Here is a 17,324-nt window from a genome sequence, read left to right as displayed (position 1 = left end):
GTTACCTTTGAAGACTGTGCTTCTTCCAGGCGGTTAGGCGTCATGGTCTAGAGCATCCAAGAGGAAATTGTGGATCGCCGAGTGACCTAGTTTGTGAAGGTTCGGAAGTCACCTGAAGACTTACCAAGAGTGATTGGACGAGGTCTATGTGACCTTAGTTCAAGGAGAATACGGTGAGGACCGTGTGTCCGGGACTGGGTGTCCTCAGGTTTAAATACCTAGCCGCTCCAACCAGACGTACAACTGAGACAACAGTTGGAACTGGTCTACCAAATCATTGTCTTCACCAAGCCAACTAGTTCCATTTCCTCAACTCTTTCATTTCCTCATTCCTGTGTTGTGCAATTGTTCATATATGTGTTTGAAGACTTTGACTGAAGACTTTCTCAATTTCCTCAGTTCAATTTCCTCAGTCTGTTTGTCTTCATCCTGTGTTATCCTGTGTTTGAAGACTTTGACTGAAGAATTTATAAAAATCGCCTATTCACCCCCCTCTAGTCGATATGACGCACTTTCACTATCCCGCCCACATTTGGGACACCTAACATGACTGTCCTACCCCCAACCTGCAATATGTCCGAAATTTTAGATGGGGGCAAAGTTTGTAACTTTCCCCAAATTTCAAACAAGCGCGTCTCAAACCGAAACATTGTTCCCCCTTAGTTCCCCGCCTCCCTCCGTTTCCCCATTCATACTCCGTGGGCGCGAAAACGCCCTCTCCACCAGCCGCGAAACGCCAGCCTCCTCCGTCCTCCACCCCATAGCGGCCAATCCACCGCCGCCCTCCTCCATCACGTCGGAGCCGGTACCCCGACGTCGTCGTCCAACGCAACCGCAACCGCAACGCCCTCAAGGAATTAGCAGCTGAAGCCGAGGCAGAGCTGCCTCCACGACACCGACGCCGACGTGCGCCGTACTAGAACCACTCCGACCACGCCGTCCTGCGCCTCACTGCTGCGGCTCCACTGTCGCAACCGTCCATGGCACCGGAGGTGTTCCCGCTACGCCTTCGTTCCCCGCCTCGATCTGCTTCCCCGCCGCCGACAGACGGCCACCGCACCACACTCAACAACTTGGCCATGGGTTCGTCCAAGGCTGCACCGTCCTCCACAACTTCTGGTTTCCGGCGAACAACAAAAAGATCGTCGAAAAAACAGAAGGAGGACACAACACTGCCAGTAGAAAGAGGTACTCCTCTTCCCTTATTCATGCAAATCTTACATCTCCGCTCACACCGTATTCATCCCACGAAAGAAACTAGTTGAGCGCTTCTTACTGCATCTTCTTCGTGATACTAAATGCACAAGGTTTCCTCCCTTTTACTATTCACCTTTGCTAGAGGTCAGTAGCCCACCTGGATTTCAATTCAGGGTCAGTCGAACCGCAATTAAAAGAAGCAGCACCCGCATAGGCGCGTAGAGCACCTAGTCCGCCTGTTCCCCAGGGAAGCGGCGCATCGGTGTCTATCATAGGGGTGTGGGGCGCAGGAGCTGCTTGCGCCCGATCTGGAGGTCGGCGGGGCTTGAATGGATGGCCGGGGGGGGGGGCGGTGCCAAGCACGGCGGTGCGGTGAGGTCGATGGGAGGGCGCAGGCAGGGGAGGAATACTGGGCCGGTGGTCGCTGGCGTTTCGAGGAAGATCGTCAACACTGACTGGCTGGAGGTAGATGAAGGCGATCTGCTCGTTCTTTGTACATCGGACGGTGCAAAAAAAAATGGACTGACCTATTTGCTTTCAGTCGACTGTTATTTTCATAGAATCCTGTAGTAATTTAGTGTGCCATGCATGTTGTAGAGCTATCATATGTCTCCCGTCATTTATTTCTCACCGACCTGCTATCTGCTACCTTTACACTGTACTAATTGTGCACACACTTCACCCATACTCACACTATTGTTTTTTTATGCATGGGTATTTCAGACTCTGACGCAGTGTTGATGAATGCAGAAAAGAAAAGACAGAAGTCGCTCCAGTGTAATTCGAAGATAAGCACTAAGCGTTTCAGCGCTCTAATGGGTGCAGTGTCAGCAGTTGGAGACAATAAACGTAGCTCTGCAGTTGATGATCTCAATTGCCACACACAACCATCCCAGGTGCTTGCTTTAACTTCGCGCTGTCAAATGTGGTTGCATGTTGCATATGGTGTCTAGCTTGTATTGCTTCCAATTTGGTTAAATTGCATCTGCTTACTTTACACATTATACCTTTGATAATGACATGCCTTCCTGTTTTTTATACATACTACATATGTCTATTAACCATGTTCGTACATCAAACTAATGCTCTTTTGTATCCCTCATCAATCACTTATGATGAGACAGTCACCCGAGTGGGTTACTGTGAGACGCCCTACTCGTTTAAAGAGTGCAGTGTCATCCTCCCCACATCATTCTCAAGAAACACCAAGGCTAAATGAAGATAGTCAACGTAGCTCTCTAGTTGATCACCGCAATTCCCCCACACCACCATCGCAGGTGCTTGCTCTTACTTGGCGGTGTGATATGTGGTTGCATGTTGCATATGGTGTCTACCTTGTAATGCTTCTAATTAGGGTAAATTGCATCTGCTTAGTTAACACATTATACCTGTGAATATGACATGCCTTCCCGTTTTTGGTACATACTACGTCTTTCTATTAACCATGTTCTTACATCAAACTACTTTTCTTGTGTATCCCTCATCAATGCTCCTAATTTGTTAAATTGCATCTCCTTAGCTTACACATTATACATGTGAATATGACACACCTTCCTGTTTTTGGTACATACTACATCTGCCTATCACACCATGTTCTTACATCAAACTACTGTTCTTGTGTATCCTGCGTCTATCGCTTATGATGAGACAGTCACGCGCGTGGGTTAATATGAGACGCAATACTCTTATAAAGAATGCAATTTCATCCTCTCCACATGATTCTCAAGAAACAACAAGCCTGAATGAAGATATTGAACGTAGCTCTGTACCTGAAGACCGCACTTCCCCTACACCACCATCACAGGTGCTTGCTCTAACTTCGCAGTGTGATATGTGGTTGCATGTTGCATACGGTGTCTAGCTTGTAATGCTTCTAATTAGGGTAAATTGCATCTGCTTAGTTTACACACTATACCTGTGAATATGACATGCCTTCCTATTTTTGGTACACACTACATCTATGTGTTAACCTTGTTCTTACATGAAACTACCTCTCTTCTGTATCCTGCATCAATCACTTACGATGAGTCACCTTTATTCGTTGCATATTGCATATTATTTCTAGTTTGGTCAAATACATTTGTTAGGGCACCCTTTTAATTTGGCAGAGTGATATTGGTTTCATCTTTCATATGGTTTCCAGCTTGCATCGATTCTAACAAGTTCAAGCACCTTGTGCTTAGTTTACACTTTATACATCATACATGTCAATATGTCACGCCGTCCTGTTTTTCATACATATTCCATCCTCCTATCATGCGGCTGCCTTACATGAAAGTAGTGTTCGTCAGTATCATGCATCAATGAGTTCCGAAGAGCAAATTTTATTCCTTTTTCTTGTGGGTTTGACTTGACAAGGCAAAATCAAGAAAGAGGAAGGAAAAGAGTAAGGAAGGCGATGATGGTGGTCCTCTGCAGCAACATAAACGGAGCATCTGTACCGATTCTCCTTGTACTGATAGTGCATTACAAGGTCCAAGTCTCCGCTCCCCTACTGCACCATCCAAGGTGCTTGCTCTAACTTGGCAGTGTGATATCTGGTTGCATGTTGCATATGGTGCCTAGCTCGTATTGCTCCTAATTAGTGTAAACTGCATCTGCTTAGCTTACACATGATACATGTGAATATGACACGCTTTCCTGTTTTTGGTACATACTATATCTGTCTATCACACCATGTTCTTACATGAAACTACTCTTCTTGTGTATCCTGCATCAGTCACTTATGATGGGACACCTTTAAGTTGGTAGTGTGATATTGGTTTGCGTCTTGAATATGATTTCTAGCATGTGTTGCTTCTAGTTTGATGAACGCCACCTATGACGAGACAGTTTTAACTTGGCAGAGTGATATTGATTGCACCTTCCATATGGTGTCTTGCAGTGTTTCTAATTTGTTGAAGTGCCTTCTGCTTAGTTACCACATCATAGGTGTGAATATGTCAAGCCGTCCATTTTTTCGTACATATTCCATCCTTGTATCATGACTTTGCCTTTCATCAGAGTAGTGTTCGTCAGTATCATGCATGAATGAGTTCTGAAGAGAGAATGATATTCCTTTTTCTTGTCGGTATGACCTCACAATGCAAAATCAATAAAGCTGAAGGAAATTGGCAAGGCATTGGATGATGGTGGTCCTTCCGAGCAACTGAAATGGAGGTTCTCTACAGATTCTACTCCGCCATCCTCCCAACAAGATTCGCAAGACAACGCAAGGCTAGACAGTCAACGTAGCTGTGTAGATGATGAGCACATCTCCCCTACTCCACCATCACAAGTGCTTGCTCTAACTTGGCACTATTATATGTGGTTGCATGTTGCGTATGATGTCTAGCTTGTATTGCTTCTAACTTTGTTGAATTGCATCTGCTTACTTTATACATAATGCCTGTGAATATGACATGTGTTCCTGTTTCTACATCAGACTACTATTCTTGCATATCCCGCATCAGTCACTTATGATAAGGCACCTTTAAGTCACCACTGTGATATTGGTTGTGTCTTGCATATGATTTCTAGCATGTACTGCTTCTAATTTGTTGAAACGCCATACAGTTTGAACTTGGCAGAGTGATATTGGTTGCATCTTTCATATGGTGTCTAGCTTGCAGTGCTTCTAATTTGTTGAAATGCCTTCTGCTTAGTTACCACATCATAGGTGTGAATATGTCACACCATCCTGTTTTTCATACATATTCCATCCTCGCATCATGTGTTTGCCTTCCATCCGAGTAGTGTTCGTCAGTATCATGCATGAATGAGTTCTGAAGAGCGAATTTTATTCGTTTTTCTTATCGGTTTGACTTCACAATGCAAAATCATTACAGCTGAAGGAAATTAGTCCGGCAGTGGATGATGGTGGTCCTTCGGAGTAACTCAAATAGGGGGTCTCTATAGATTCTACTCTGCCATCCTCCCAACAAGATTCACAAGACAACACAAGGCTGGACAGTCAACGTAGCTGTGTAGATGATGAGCACATCTCCCCTACTCCACCATCACAGGTGCTTGCTCTAACTTGACACTATTATATGTGGTTGCATGTTGCGTATGATGTCTAGCTTGTGTTGCTTCTAACTTGAATTGCATCTGCTTACTTTACACATAATGCCTGTGAATATGACACGTGTTCCTGTTTCTAGAACATACGTGTACATGATGAGGACATCTCCCCTACTCCACCATCACAGGTGCTTGCTCTTACTTGGAACTGTTATACGTGGTTGCGTTTTCCGTATGATGTCTAGTTTGTATTGCTTCTGATTATGTTGAATTGCATCTGCGTAGCTTACAACTTATACCTGCAACGATCACTTACCCATAAGACACATTTAACTTGGGACTGTGATGTAGGTTGCATCTTGCATTGTCTTCTAGCTTGTACAGCTTCTAATTTCTTGAAATGGCACTTACGACGAGACACTTTTTACCTGATAGAGTGATATTGGTTGCATGTTCATATGGTGCCTAGCTTTCATTTCTTCTAATTTTGTTGAAATGCCTTCCGCTTACTGTTTTTTCATACATATTCCATCCTCCTATCATACGTGTGAATATGAAATGCTGTCTTTTTTGTATATATTCCATCAAAGTAGTGTTCGTCTGTATCATGCATCAACCAGTTATGCAGAGCTAATTTTATTCATCTTCTTGTGGTTTTGACTTCATAAGGCAATATCAGAAAAAAGGAAGGAAAAGAGTAAGTTAGGGGATGTCGGTGGTCCTCCGGACCGACGCAAACAAAGACTCTCTAGATTTGCCACTGCTACTGCTAATGAAGTTGAAGTCCCAAGTCTACATGATGAGTTCATCTCCCATACTCCACCATCGCAGGTGCTTGCTCTAAGTTGACAGTGTGATAATTGGTTTCATGTTGCATATGTTGTCTAGCCAGTATTTCTTCTATTTTGATTAAGTTGCACGTGCTGAGTTCATACGTTATACATGTGCATATGACATGGCTTTCTGTGTCTAGAATACACTGCATCTATCTATCATACCATGTTCTTACATCAAAGTACTGCTGTTGTGTATCCCGCATCAGTCACTCATGATTGGACGCTTTTAACATGGCAGTTTGATAGTGGTTGCATCTTGCATTGATTTCTACGTTGTACTGCTTCTAATTTTTTGAATTGCCACTTATGACAAGACACTTTTAACTTGGCAGAGTAATATTGGTTGCATCTTTCATATGGTGTCTAGCTTGCATTACTTCTATTTTCTTGAAAATCCTTCTGCTTAGTTTGCACATCGTAGCTGTGAATATGTCATGTCGTCCTGTTTTTCTTACATATTCCATCCTCATACGGTTGTCTTACATCAAAGTATTGCTTGTCTGTATCATGCATCAATGAGTTCTGAAGAGTGATTTTATTCTTTTGTGTTGTGGGTACAACTTGACCTGGCAAAGTCAAAAAAGAGCAAGGAAAATAATATAGTAGGGAGTGCTGTTACTCGTCGGGTGAAACGGAAAAGGTTCTCTCGTCGAGATTCTGCTGGTACTTATAGTGCAGTAGAAGTTCCAAGTCCACCGGCTAAATCTACAAACACAGTATCACCTGCTCCACCAGCTGCAGCATCCGCTTCAACTGTACCAGCATCTCAACCAGTTACTCGTTCGTTTGCTCTGGAACTGGCCAGTTCCCAAGCTGCCTTCACACCTAACACTACTTCCGAAGCACTGCTGACACAACAGGACTTGGCAAGATCAGATGAACCTCATGAGCATCAACACCAAGACGGTACCTGACCGAGTCAAGTTGCAGTTGCATGCTCCTTTATATGTACTCTCACAGTTTGATGTACACTAACACTTTCCATATTCGTTGTTGAACTAGCACCAAGGCGCAAGCGGAAACAGACATCAGGGATAATGCTTGACAGATTAACAAAATCTAAAGGAGGAAGAATGGAGATCCATTTTGAGGCAGGTTTAAAAAGGCCACGTGATGCTACAGAGTTAGCCAAGTTAGTATCAGAGGCAGCCGTTGCCGTTAGGTGTCATGCACGTATCCTCCCAACGTGGATCCAGTATAGGAATGTGAAAGACAATAGCCAGTTTAACACCTTCCTTGACCATTTATCCGTAAGTAATGTTATTCATCGCAATTAGTAATATTGTCTTGCTCTATCCCATACTTTCTAGCTTCCTCCTAATAAGACTCACATTCTTTTTTCAACAGATGAGGTTCAAGTTGGATCCAAAAGATGATGCAACTAAACAAGCATGCACTCATGTTTTTCAGTCTGCTCTGCGACAGTATCGGTACCACCTTAGAAAATCTCACTTTGAAGGCAAGGCTAACAATGAAATCGCCCAAACATCTCCAGTGGAATATATTACAGATGAAGACTGGACATCCCTCGTTAAACACTGATCTGATCCAAAGTATCAGGTAGGCTATATGTATTTGATCAGACCACATATTGAACTTGTATTTATGTATGTGCCTTACAAGTGTATCTTCTTCTAGGCTAACTGTTTGAAGAACAAAACCAACCGTTCTAAAGTGAAATTCCAACAGACAACATGATCTCGTAGCTATATTGCACACTGCGAGGCTCTTCTAAATAGCTGCTACTTCCTTCTTTTTTTGTGCCATATTATCGTATCTATATTGACTTGTTCCAAATACAGAGGAAAGCCCGTGCGGACCAAAAAGAACCTGAACCCAATGCAGTGAAAATCTTCAAGGATTGCCACACCAGCAAGATGAAGGGCATGAGCACACCAGTTCAAGCCGCTGTTGTAAGTCCTTACTCCTCCTGCCTTGAACTGATTGGTACTGTGATGTGTTCATTTAACTACTTCGTTTGCAGCCAATGTCAGTTACTCTGTTTACTTTTATTCACAGTTGTCTTAACGTATCATTTCACCTTACATGGTTTAAAAGAGATGAAGGATATTCTTTTGGTCTTGATCTGTAATCTAGTTGTTATGTTCATGTGCGCACACAATGATAAAATAGCCTGTTTGTTTTATACCTGTTTGCCCATGATATGAATGATGTCATACTATGTTCATCCTACTTTAAACCATGTCTCTTTATCCTTAGATGTCAACGAATGTGAGGAAATAGACAATACAGTAGGCATGCTACATGGACACATGTGCCGAAAGTGATTTTATTATGTAGTTGGTACTACAATACATGCTAATGTATTACAGTAGTTCACCAAAATAAGTTATGTATAAACGTTTAACCTACTTTGTTTGTTTTTGTCTCATTAGTAACTTATCTGGTACACTAATCTGCAAGTTCAAACTTTCAGGAAGCTATGGAACAAATGATTGAACAGCCACAACCACCTGAAGGTGACGAGGCTACTACAGGCACAATGTCACCTCTTGCTGCAGTGCGTCAGTATCTCTCCACTAACAGTGCAAAAAGCACCTTCCTGCGTAATTCTGGGTTGGTTGTCAAGGTAACCTCGTCCAAATCGCCTACTGAACAAAATCTTCCGGCTAGACAGAGTGATATATCTGTGCTCCAGACACAAGTCCAATCCCTAATGGACGTTGTTTCGGAAACAAGAATAGTGGTTGAGAAATGTCGTCAAGATATGAATGGTTTTGAAACCAGACTATCAGACATTCGCTTTGTTGTTCAAGAGCAATGGCGGAAAAAATTGGAGGTCGTGCTGCTCCATCAGATTCTACAGCCTGAAACATTAGCACTCAGGTCAAATGATCTGTGCTTCTATACATCTGATGGTGCTTTTATCTGGAAGGACTGTAAACTTTATGCCAACAGGCCTTTTGTTGTATGGTTGGAATTTATTTTGTTGTGATACAACATTTATGATGCTGCCTCAGGCTGCAGTAATTACGACGCTATTTTTGTATAGTGTAGGTTTATCTTAGTAATGTATTCAGCCGAAAGCTTCGTAGGAGCCCAACATGCCAACATTCGTCGGGCACATTCCAATTGGGCTAAAAACGATTACGGGCCGAAATTGGCATGTAGCCCACTAAAAATATCTGGGCCTAAATCAGCATAAGCTTTCATATTTTTCTGGTAGGCCCGTGCCCATAGTGGGCCTTTAACAGGCCTTAACATAATTTGGGCCCTTAGTAAAAATAGGCCGTTTACAGGTGTAAATATCTCGAGCCCATAAAAAACATGGGCCTTTAATAGACCGAAAGTGAGATTGGGCCCTGATTGTGCCAAATAACCCACTGGACTTAGCAGGCCGAAATGGTGGCCCATTTACGACGCGGATCTTTGACAGGCCAAAATTCGGACGGGCCGTAAATGCGTCGACCTAATACACGAGCCTTTAACAGGCCGGAACTTTGGTCGGGCTAGATTATCGTCATTTTTATATGGGCCGTTAATGGGCCCGATATGACGTTGGGCCACATATGGCCCATGGTTTACGTCCGGTGTTAACAGGCCGAAAATGACAACAGGCCGAAAGTGGCCCAAAGCTATAGTGGGCCTCTAACAGGCCGAATGTCAGACATGGCCGAATATGACCCAAATCCTTCACGGTCGTTTATGGGCCGAAAGTTTTGATGGCCTGTAAATGGGCCCAAATGAAGCCGGACCTTTAACAGGCCGGAAATACACCGGGCCGTAATTCGGCCCAATTACTTAGCGGACTGTTAACGGGCTAGAAGTGACCATGGGCCGCGTTGATGACAAGTTTAGGACAGGCCGTTGACGGGCCGATTTGATAGAGAATGTTGGGCCTTTAGCTGGGCCGGCCCATTATGGTCTGCAGAATCTTGTGGGCCTTTAGCTGGGCCGGCCCATTGTGGTCCGCAAAATCTTGTGGGCCTTTAGCTGGGCCGGCCCATTATGGTCTGCAAAATCGTGTGGGCCTTTAGCTGGGCCGGCCCATTATGGTCCGCTAAATTTTGTGGGCCTTTAGCTGGGCCGGCCCATTATGGTCCGCTAAATCTTATGGGCCTTCGGTTGGGCCGACCCATTTAAACTTTGTGGGCCACTTTTGGGCCGGTCCACGTGTCAACATATCATAGGCCCATCTCGACCATTGGATGAGTGACACCTGTGCCAACGCGGAGCTGACGCGTGGATCCGTCAGCCAATGAGAATTTTACACGTGGAAAATCGGCATTGGTCGTGGCTGTTAACGGGTTATCAGATCCAAAATCTGACCCGATAGCTTAACGGCGTTCCGTTACGGTGGATGCCACGTGTCGGTCACCCTTGACGAAAGCACTTCTGTGACACGCGATTTATCGTCATGGAAGTGGACACTTCCGTGATGATAATTTTGGCAATGTCATGGAACACTTCTACGACAGCACAGGTATGACTATCTTGATTCTGTCATAAATTTATCATGGATGTACATGCATGACAGAAAACGCGACCTACTGAGACAAACACGTATCATCACGGAAGTGTATTTTTTTTGTAGTGCATGGAGCCTTGGTGCTGATCATGTTTTGCTCATGGAAGAGGCTTAGTCAACGGGTCTACAACATTCAGATCCGTATGTATCTTGCAAATTTCTATGTCTCCCACCTGGACTAAATCCCGGATGGAATTGAAGCGTCTCTTGATGTGCTTGGTTCTCTTGTGAAATCTGGATTCCTTCGCCAAGGCAATTGCACTAGTATTGTGACAAAAAAAATTCATTGGACCTGATGCACTAGGTATGACACCTAGATCGGATATGAACTCCTTCATCTAGACTCCGTCATTTGCTGCTTCCGAAGCAGCTATGTACTCCGCTTCACATGTAGATCCCGCCACGACGCTTTGTTTAGAACTGCACCAACTGACAGCTCCATCGTTCAATGTAAACACATATCCGGTTTGCGATTTAGAATCGTCCGAATTAGTGTCAAAGCTTGCATCAACGTAACCATTTACGATGAGCTCTTTGTCACCTACATAAACGAGAAACATATCCTTAGTCCTTTTCAGGTATTTCAGGATGTTCTTGACCGCTGTCCAGTGATCCACTCCTGGATTACTTTGGTACCTCCCTGCTAAACTTATAGCAAGGCACACATCAGGTCTGGTACACAACATTGCATACATGATAGAGCCTATGGCTGAAGCATAGGGAACATCTTTCATCTTCTCTCTATCTTCTGCAGTGGTCGGGCATTGAGTCTTACTCAACTTCACACCTTGTAACACAGGCAAGAACCCTTTCTTTGCTTGATACATTTTCAACTTCTTCAAAACTTTGTCAAGGTATGTGCTTTGTGAAAGTCCAATTAAGCTTCTTGATCTATCTCTATAGATCTTGATGCCCAATATATACGCAGCTTCACCGAGGTCTTTCATTGAAAAACTCTTATTCAAGTATCCCTTTATGCTATTCAGAAATTATATATCATTTCCAATCAGCAATATGTCATCCACATATAATATTAGAAATGCTATAGAGCTCCCACTCACTTTCTTGTAAATACAGGCTTCTCCAAAAGTCCGTACAAAACCAAATGCTTTGATCACACTATCAAAGCATTTATTCCAACTCCGAGAGGCTTGCACTAGTCCATAAATAGATCGCTGGAGCTTGCACACTTTGTTAGCTCCCTTTGGATCGACAAAACCTTCCGGTTGCATCATATACAACTCTTCTTCCAGAAATCCATTCAGGAATGCAGTTTTGACATCCATTTGCCAAATTTCATAATCATAAAATGCGGCAATTGCTAACATGATTCGGACAGACTTAAGCATCGCTACGGGTGAGAAGGTCTCATCATAGTCAATCCCTTGAACTTGTCGAAAACCTTTTGCAACAAGTCGAGCTTTATAGACAGTAACATTACTGCCAGCGTCAGTCTCTTCTTGAAGATCCATTTATTCTCAATTGCTTGCCGATCATTGGGCAAGTCAACCAAAGTCCACACTTTGTTCTCATACATGGATCCCATCTCAGATTTCATGGCCTCAAGCCATTTCGCGGAATCTGGGCTCACCATCGCTTCTTCATAGTTCGTAGGTTCGTCATGGTCTAGTAGCATAACCTCCAGAACAGGATTACCGTACCACTCTGGTGCGGATCTTACTCTGGTTGACCTACGAGGTTCAGTAACAACTTGATCTGAAGTTCCATGATCATCATCATTAACTTCCTCACTAATTGGTGTAGGCGTCGTAGAAACCAGTTTCTGCGATGAACTACTTTCCAATAAGGGAGCAGGTACAATTACCTCATCAAGTTCTACTTTCCTCCCACTCACTTCTTTCGAGAGAAAGTCCTTCTCCAGAAAGATTCTGAATTTAGCAACAAAAGTCTTGCCTTCGGATCTGTGATAGAAGGTGTACCCAACAGTTTCCTTTGGGTATCCTATGAAGACACATTTCTCCAATTTGGGTTCGAGCTTATCAGGTTGAAGCTTTTTCACATAAGCATCGCAGCCCCAAACTTTAAGAAACGACAACTTTGGTTTCTTGCCAAACCACAGTTCATAAGGCGTCGTCTCAACGGATTTTGATGGTGCCCTATTTAACGTGAATGCAGCCGTCTCTAAAGCATAACCCAAAAACGATAGCGGTAAATCAGTAAGAGACATCATAGATCGCACCATATCTAGTAGAGCACGATTACGACGTTCGGACACACTATTACGCCGTGGTGTTCCGGGTGGCGTGAGTGGCGAAACTATTCCACAGTGTTTCAAATGAAGACCAAACTCATAACTCAAATATTCTCCTCCACGATCAGATCATAGAAACTTTATTTTCTTGTTACGATGATTTTCAACTTCACTATGAAATTCTTTGAACTTTTCAAATGTTTCAGACTTATGTTTCATTAAGTAGATATACCAATATCTGCTTAAATCATCTGTGAAGGTGAGAAAATAACGATATCCACCATGAGCCTCAACATTCATCGGACCACATACATCTGTATGTATGATTTCCAACAAATCTGTTGCTCTCTCCATAGTTCTGGAGAACGGCATTTTAGTCATCTTGCCCATGAGGCACGGTTCGCAAGTACCAAGTGATTCATAATCAAGTGGTTCCAAAAGTCCATCAGTATGGAGTTTCTTCATGCGCTTTACACTGATATGACCTAAACGACAGTGCCACAAATAAGTTGCACTATCATTATCAACTCTGCATCTTTTGGCTTCAATATTATGAATATGTGTATCACTACTATCGAGATTCAACAAAAATAGACCACTCTTTAAGGGTGCATGACCATAAAAGATATTATTCATATAAATAGAACAACCATTATTCTCTGATTTAAATGAATAACCGTCTCGCATCAAACAAGATCCAGATATAATGTTCATCCTTAACGTTGGCACCAAATAACAATTATTTAGGTCTAAAACTAATCCCGAAGGTAGATGTAGAGGTAGCGTGCCGACCGCGATCACATCGACTTTGGAACCATTTCCCACGCGCATCGTCACCTCGTCCTTAGCCAATCTTCGCTTAATCCATAGCCCCTGTTTCGAGTTGCAAATATTAGCAATAGAACCAGTATCAAATACCCAGGTGCTACTGCGAGCATTAGTAAGGTATACATCAATAACATGTATATCACATATACCTTTGTTCACCTTGCCATCCTTCTTATCCGCCAAATACTTGGGGCAGTTCCGCTTCCAGTGACCAGTCTGCTTGCAGTAGAAGCACTCAGTCTCAGGCTTAGGTCCACACTTGGGTTTCTTCTCCTGAGCAGCAACTTGCTTGCTGTTCTTCTTGAAGTTCCCCTTCTTCTTCCCTTTTCCCTTTTTCTTGAAACTGGTGGTCTTATTGACCATCAACACTTGATGCTCCTTCTTGATTTCTACCTCCCTAGCCTTTAGCATTGCGAAGAGCTCTGGAATCATCTTATCCATCCCTTGCATGTTATAGTTCATCACGAAGCTCTTGTAGCTTGGTGGCAGTGATTGGAGAATTCTGTCAATGACGCTGTCATCCAGAAGATTAACTCCCAGTTGAAACAAGTGATTATTATACCCAGACATTTTTGAGTATATGCTCACTGACAGAACTATTCTCCTCCATCTTGCAGCTGTAGAACTTATTGGAGACTTCATATCTCTCAATTCGGGCATTTGCTTGAAATATTAACTTCAACTCCTGGAACATCTCATATGCTCCATGACGTTCAAAACGTCGTTGAAGTCCCGGTTCTAAGCCGTAAAGCATGGCACATTGAACTATCGAGTAGTCCTCAGCTTTGCTCTGCCAGACGTTCTTAACATCGTCAGTTGCATCGGCAGCAGGCCTGGCACCCAGTGGTGCTTCCAGGACGTAATTCTTCTGTGCAGCAATGAGGATAATCCTCAAGTTACGGACCCAGTCCGTGTAATTGCTACCATCATCTTTCAACTTTGCTTTCTCAAGGAACGCATTAAAATTCAACGGAACAACAACACGGGCCATCTGTCTACAATCAACATAGACAAGCAAGATAATATCAGGTACTAAGTTCATGATAAATTTAAGTTCAGTTAATCATATTACTTACGAACTCCCTCTTAGATAGATATCCCCCTAATCCTCTAAGTGATCACGTGATCCATATCAACTAAACCATCACTACAAAAAAAAATACACTTCCGTGATGATACGTGTTTGTCACAGTAGGTCGCGTTTTTTGTCATGCATGTACATCCATGACGATTTTATGACAGAATCATCATACCTGTGCTGTCGTAGAAGTGTTCCATGACATTACCAAAATTATCATCGCGGAAGTGTCCACTTCCATGACGATAAATCGCGCGTCACAGAAGTGCTTTCGTCAAGGGTGACCGACACGTGGCATCCACCATAACGGAACACCCACTACTGGAATCAGCTAATTTGCCATCTGCTGGCTCTTTGCCGTCTGCTAGCGGATGGCAAAGAAGGTCTTTGCCATCAGCTACCCAAAAGCAGACGGCAAAGAAATGGCAGACGGCAAAACAGGCCTTTGCCATCAGTCACTTCTTTGCCGTCAGCTGGCGGACGGCAAAGAATCTTTGCCGTCAGCTGGCCGACGGCAAAGAATCTTTGCCGTCAGCTGGAGGACGGCAAAGAGAGAGGTGGCCCCCCACTAACGAGCCGTTTACGAAAAAAAAAACGCCCCCTCTTTGACGTCTGCTAGCAGACGGCAAAGAGACAAAACAGCGGACGGCAAACCAGATCCACACCCACCGCGCGTTATCTCTTCTCTCCCTCTCTCCCCCCGCCCGTTATCTCTTCTCTCCCTCTCTCCCCTCCCCGACGCCCACCAGATCCACACCCACCGCCGCCCCCGCCGCTCCTCGCTCCGCCGCCTCCTCTCCTCGCCGGCCGTCTCCGCGGCCTGCCTCCTCTTCGGCCTCGCCAGGTTCCTCGCCGCCGCGGTCTCCCTCTCCCGGGCGCCCGCCGAGGCCCCGCGGGGCCGCTGCCCGGACTCCTCGCACCCGCTCTCCGTCTCCGTCGCCTGGGACCGGCGCCCCGGGGATGCCGCGGGCGGCGCCACCGACCTCCCGGCGGGCCTCGCCACCGGATCGCGTGGCAGGCACAAGGTCATGGCCTTCGTCGGGATCTTCACCGGGTTCGGCTCCGTCGGCCGCTGCCGCGCGCTCAGGCGGACGTGGCTCCCCTCCGATCGGCAGGGTCTCCTGCGGTTAGTTGTCGCTGGTACCACAGCTTCCTGGTTCATGTTCGCTTGTGTTGCTCGAGATCTAGCTTTAGTGCTGAACTGTTGATCTGGTCGGTTGCCTAACATTCCGTTTGTCCATTTCTGTGATCTAGATTTTGACTGCGGCGTATTCAAATCATCCTGTGGCTATTATAATTCTTAGTCAGTAACATAAGTCATTGCTGGTCACTTGAATTTTAAGATCGATAGCTAGCTCATTCATTCATTCATATGGAAAGTTCACCCTGTCGATCATATGGATATTGGATTCATTTGTTTCTATGTTTGCTCCTTGAGTTTGATTGTGAGTTATCTGCTGTGGCATCAGACTTGCTAATTCTTAGGCATTGGATCTAGTACTTTCATATCATAGGATATAAAGAAGTAGTGGGGCTCACTTGGATTGGTCTAGTAGGCAATATTTGCTGTAAGGGCCTAAATTTGTTTTTCTATGTTTAGCGCTGACTGTTTTGGATTGGGTCTAGTACTTTCATATCTGCATTTTTTTCATAGTTAAGTTCTGAGCTTCCTGAGATATGTTTCTTTTAGAGCCAACAATTGTGCTCGAGTATTGGAAGGGAATGCAATGGTTAGCATGGAATGAGGTACTGGACTGTTTAGAATAGGTTAAGCAGCTTGTTGTTCTCAGTGAATAGGGTATGTACTACTAGCATGGACATGTATGTAATGGCCGGGAGAAAGTTGGTTATAGTGTTTCCATTTAATAACTGGATCCGGTGGGGGTGGGGGGGGGGGGGCTGTCTAAGAAAAACAGTGCGAACTTAGAGAAAAATTGTGTGGTTAACTGGTTAAGAACCTGAGAAATGCAACTGCAAGTTTAGGGGTACATAAAACATACATTGTACAAGTTGAGGGAACAAGAGCGCAATTCATACCATGTGTTTTTTTGTATTTGCGAACAAGAGCGCGATGGTGCTGGATGTGCCCACGTCGCCGGCGGTGCTGGATGTGCCGTGGCGCGGTGGTGCTGGATGTGCCCACGTCGCCGGCGGTGCTGGATGTGCCGTGGCGCGGTGGTGCCCCTGGGTGGCGCCTCCGTGCTGCGGTGCCCCTGGTTGGCGCCTTCGTGCCCGTGCTCTCACTGGTGCCGCCGTTGTGGTGCTCTCTGGCAAGCTCCGGCTTGTTGTGGTGGTGTTGGTTGTGATGCTGGTCACACCATAGTGATGGTGTGGCTGCATCCTACTTCGGCTACAACTCCTTTTGGTGAGCTTCTCCTTGCTCCCCTCCTGATCTCTCTAATGCATAGCTCTAGATTTTGATCTTGTGGGATGTGAGGCTCTATTAGCTGTGGTTAGCTGCTGTAGATGAGCATCAACTTGTATTGGAGCTCTCTGTGATGGATTCTTGCTGTGTCAGGGTTTTGGTCAGTGACCATCTATGTGTATTTGTGAAGTATATATACTCCTGTACTGCTCTGTTCTGTTTAGTTGATCCTGGAGTTGTTACTTTGGTCAGTTACTTTACTCATGAACGGATACTCACTTGTTCTTAGTTATTTTACTTCTAATACTGATATGAAC

The 17,324-nt window shown here is 44.5% G+C and overlaps 1 protein-coding gene across 1 annotated transcript in view; it reads left to right on the top strand.

Moving 5' to 3' along the window:
* LOC141025846 (probable beta-1,3-galactosyltransferase 14) overlaps positions 1 to 15,850 on the top strand; it is an 83,971-nt gene extending 68,121 nt beyond the window's left edge. The window contains exon 2 of the mRNA XM_073501772.1: positions 15,262 to 15,850. Within this exon, the coding sequence (XP_073357873.1) occupies positions 15,262 to 15,850 (589 nt within the window). The remainder of the gene's footprint in view (positions 1 to 15,261) is intronic.
* The last annotated feature ends 1,474 nt before the right edge of the window (positions 15,851 to 17,324 follow it).

This window comes from Aegilops tauschii, chromosome 6 (assembly GCF_002575655.3).
Source record: "Aegilops tauschii subsp. strangulata cultivar AL8/78 chromosome 6, Aet v6.0, whole genome shotgun sequence".
Taxonomy (NCBI): domain Eukaryota; kingdom Viridiplantae; phylum Streptophyta; class Magnoliopsida; order Poales; family Poaceae; genus Aegilops; species Aegilops tauschii.
This window is presented reverse-complemented; position numbering and strand designations above follow the sequence as displayed.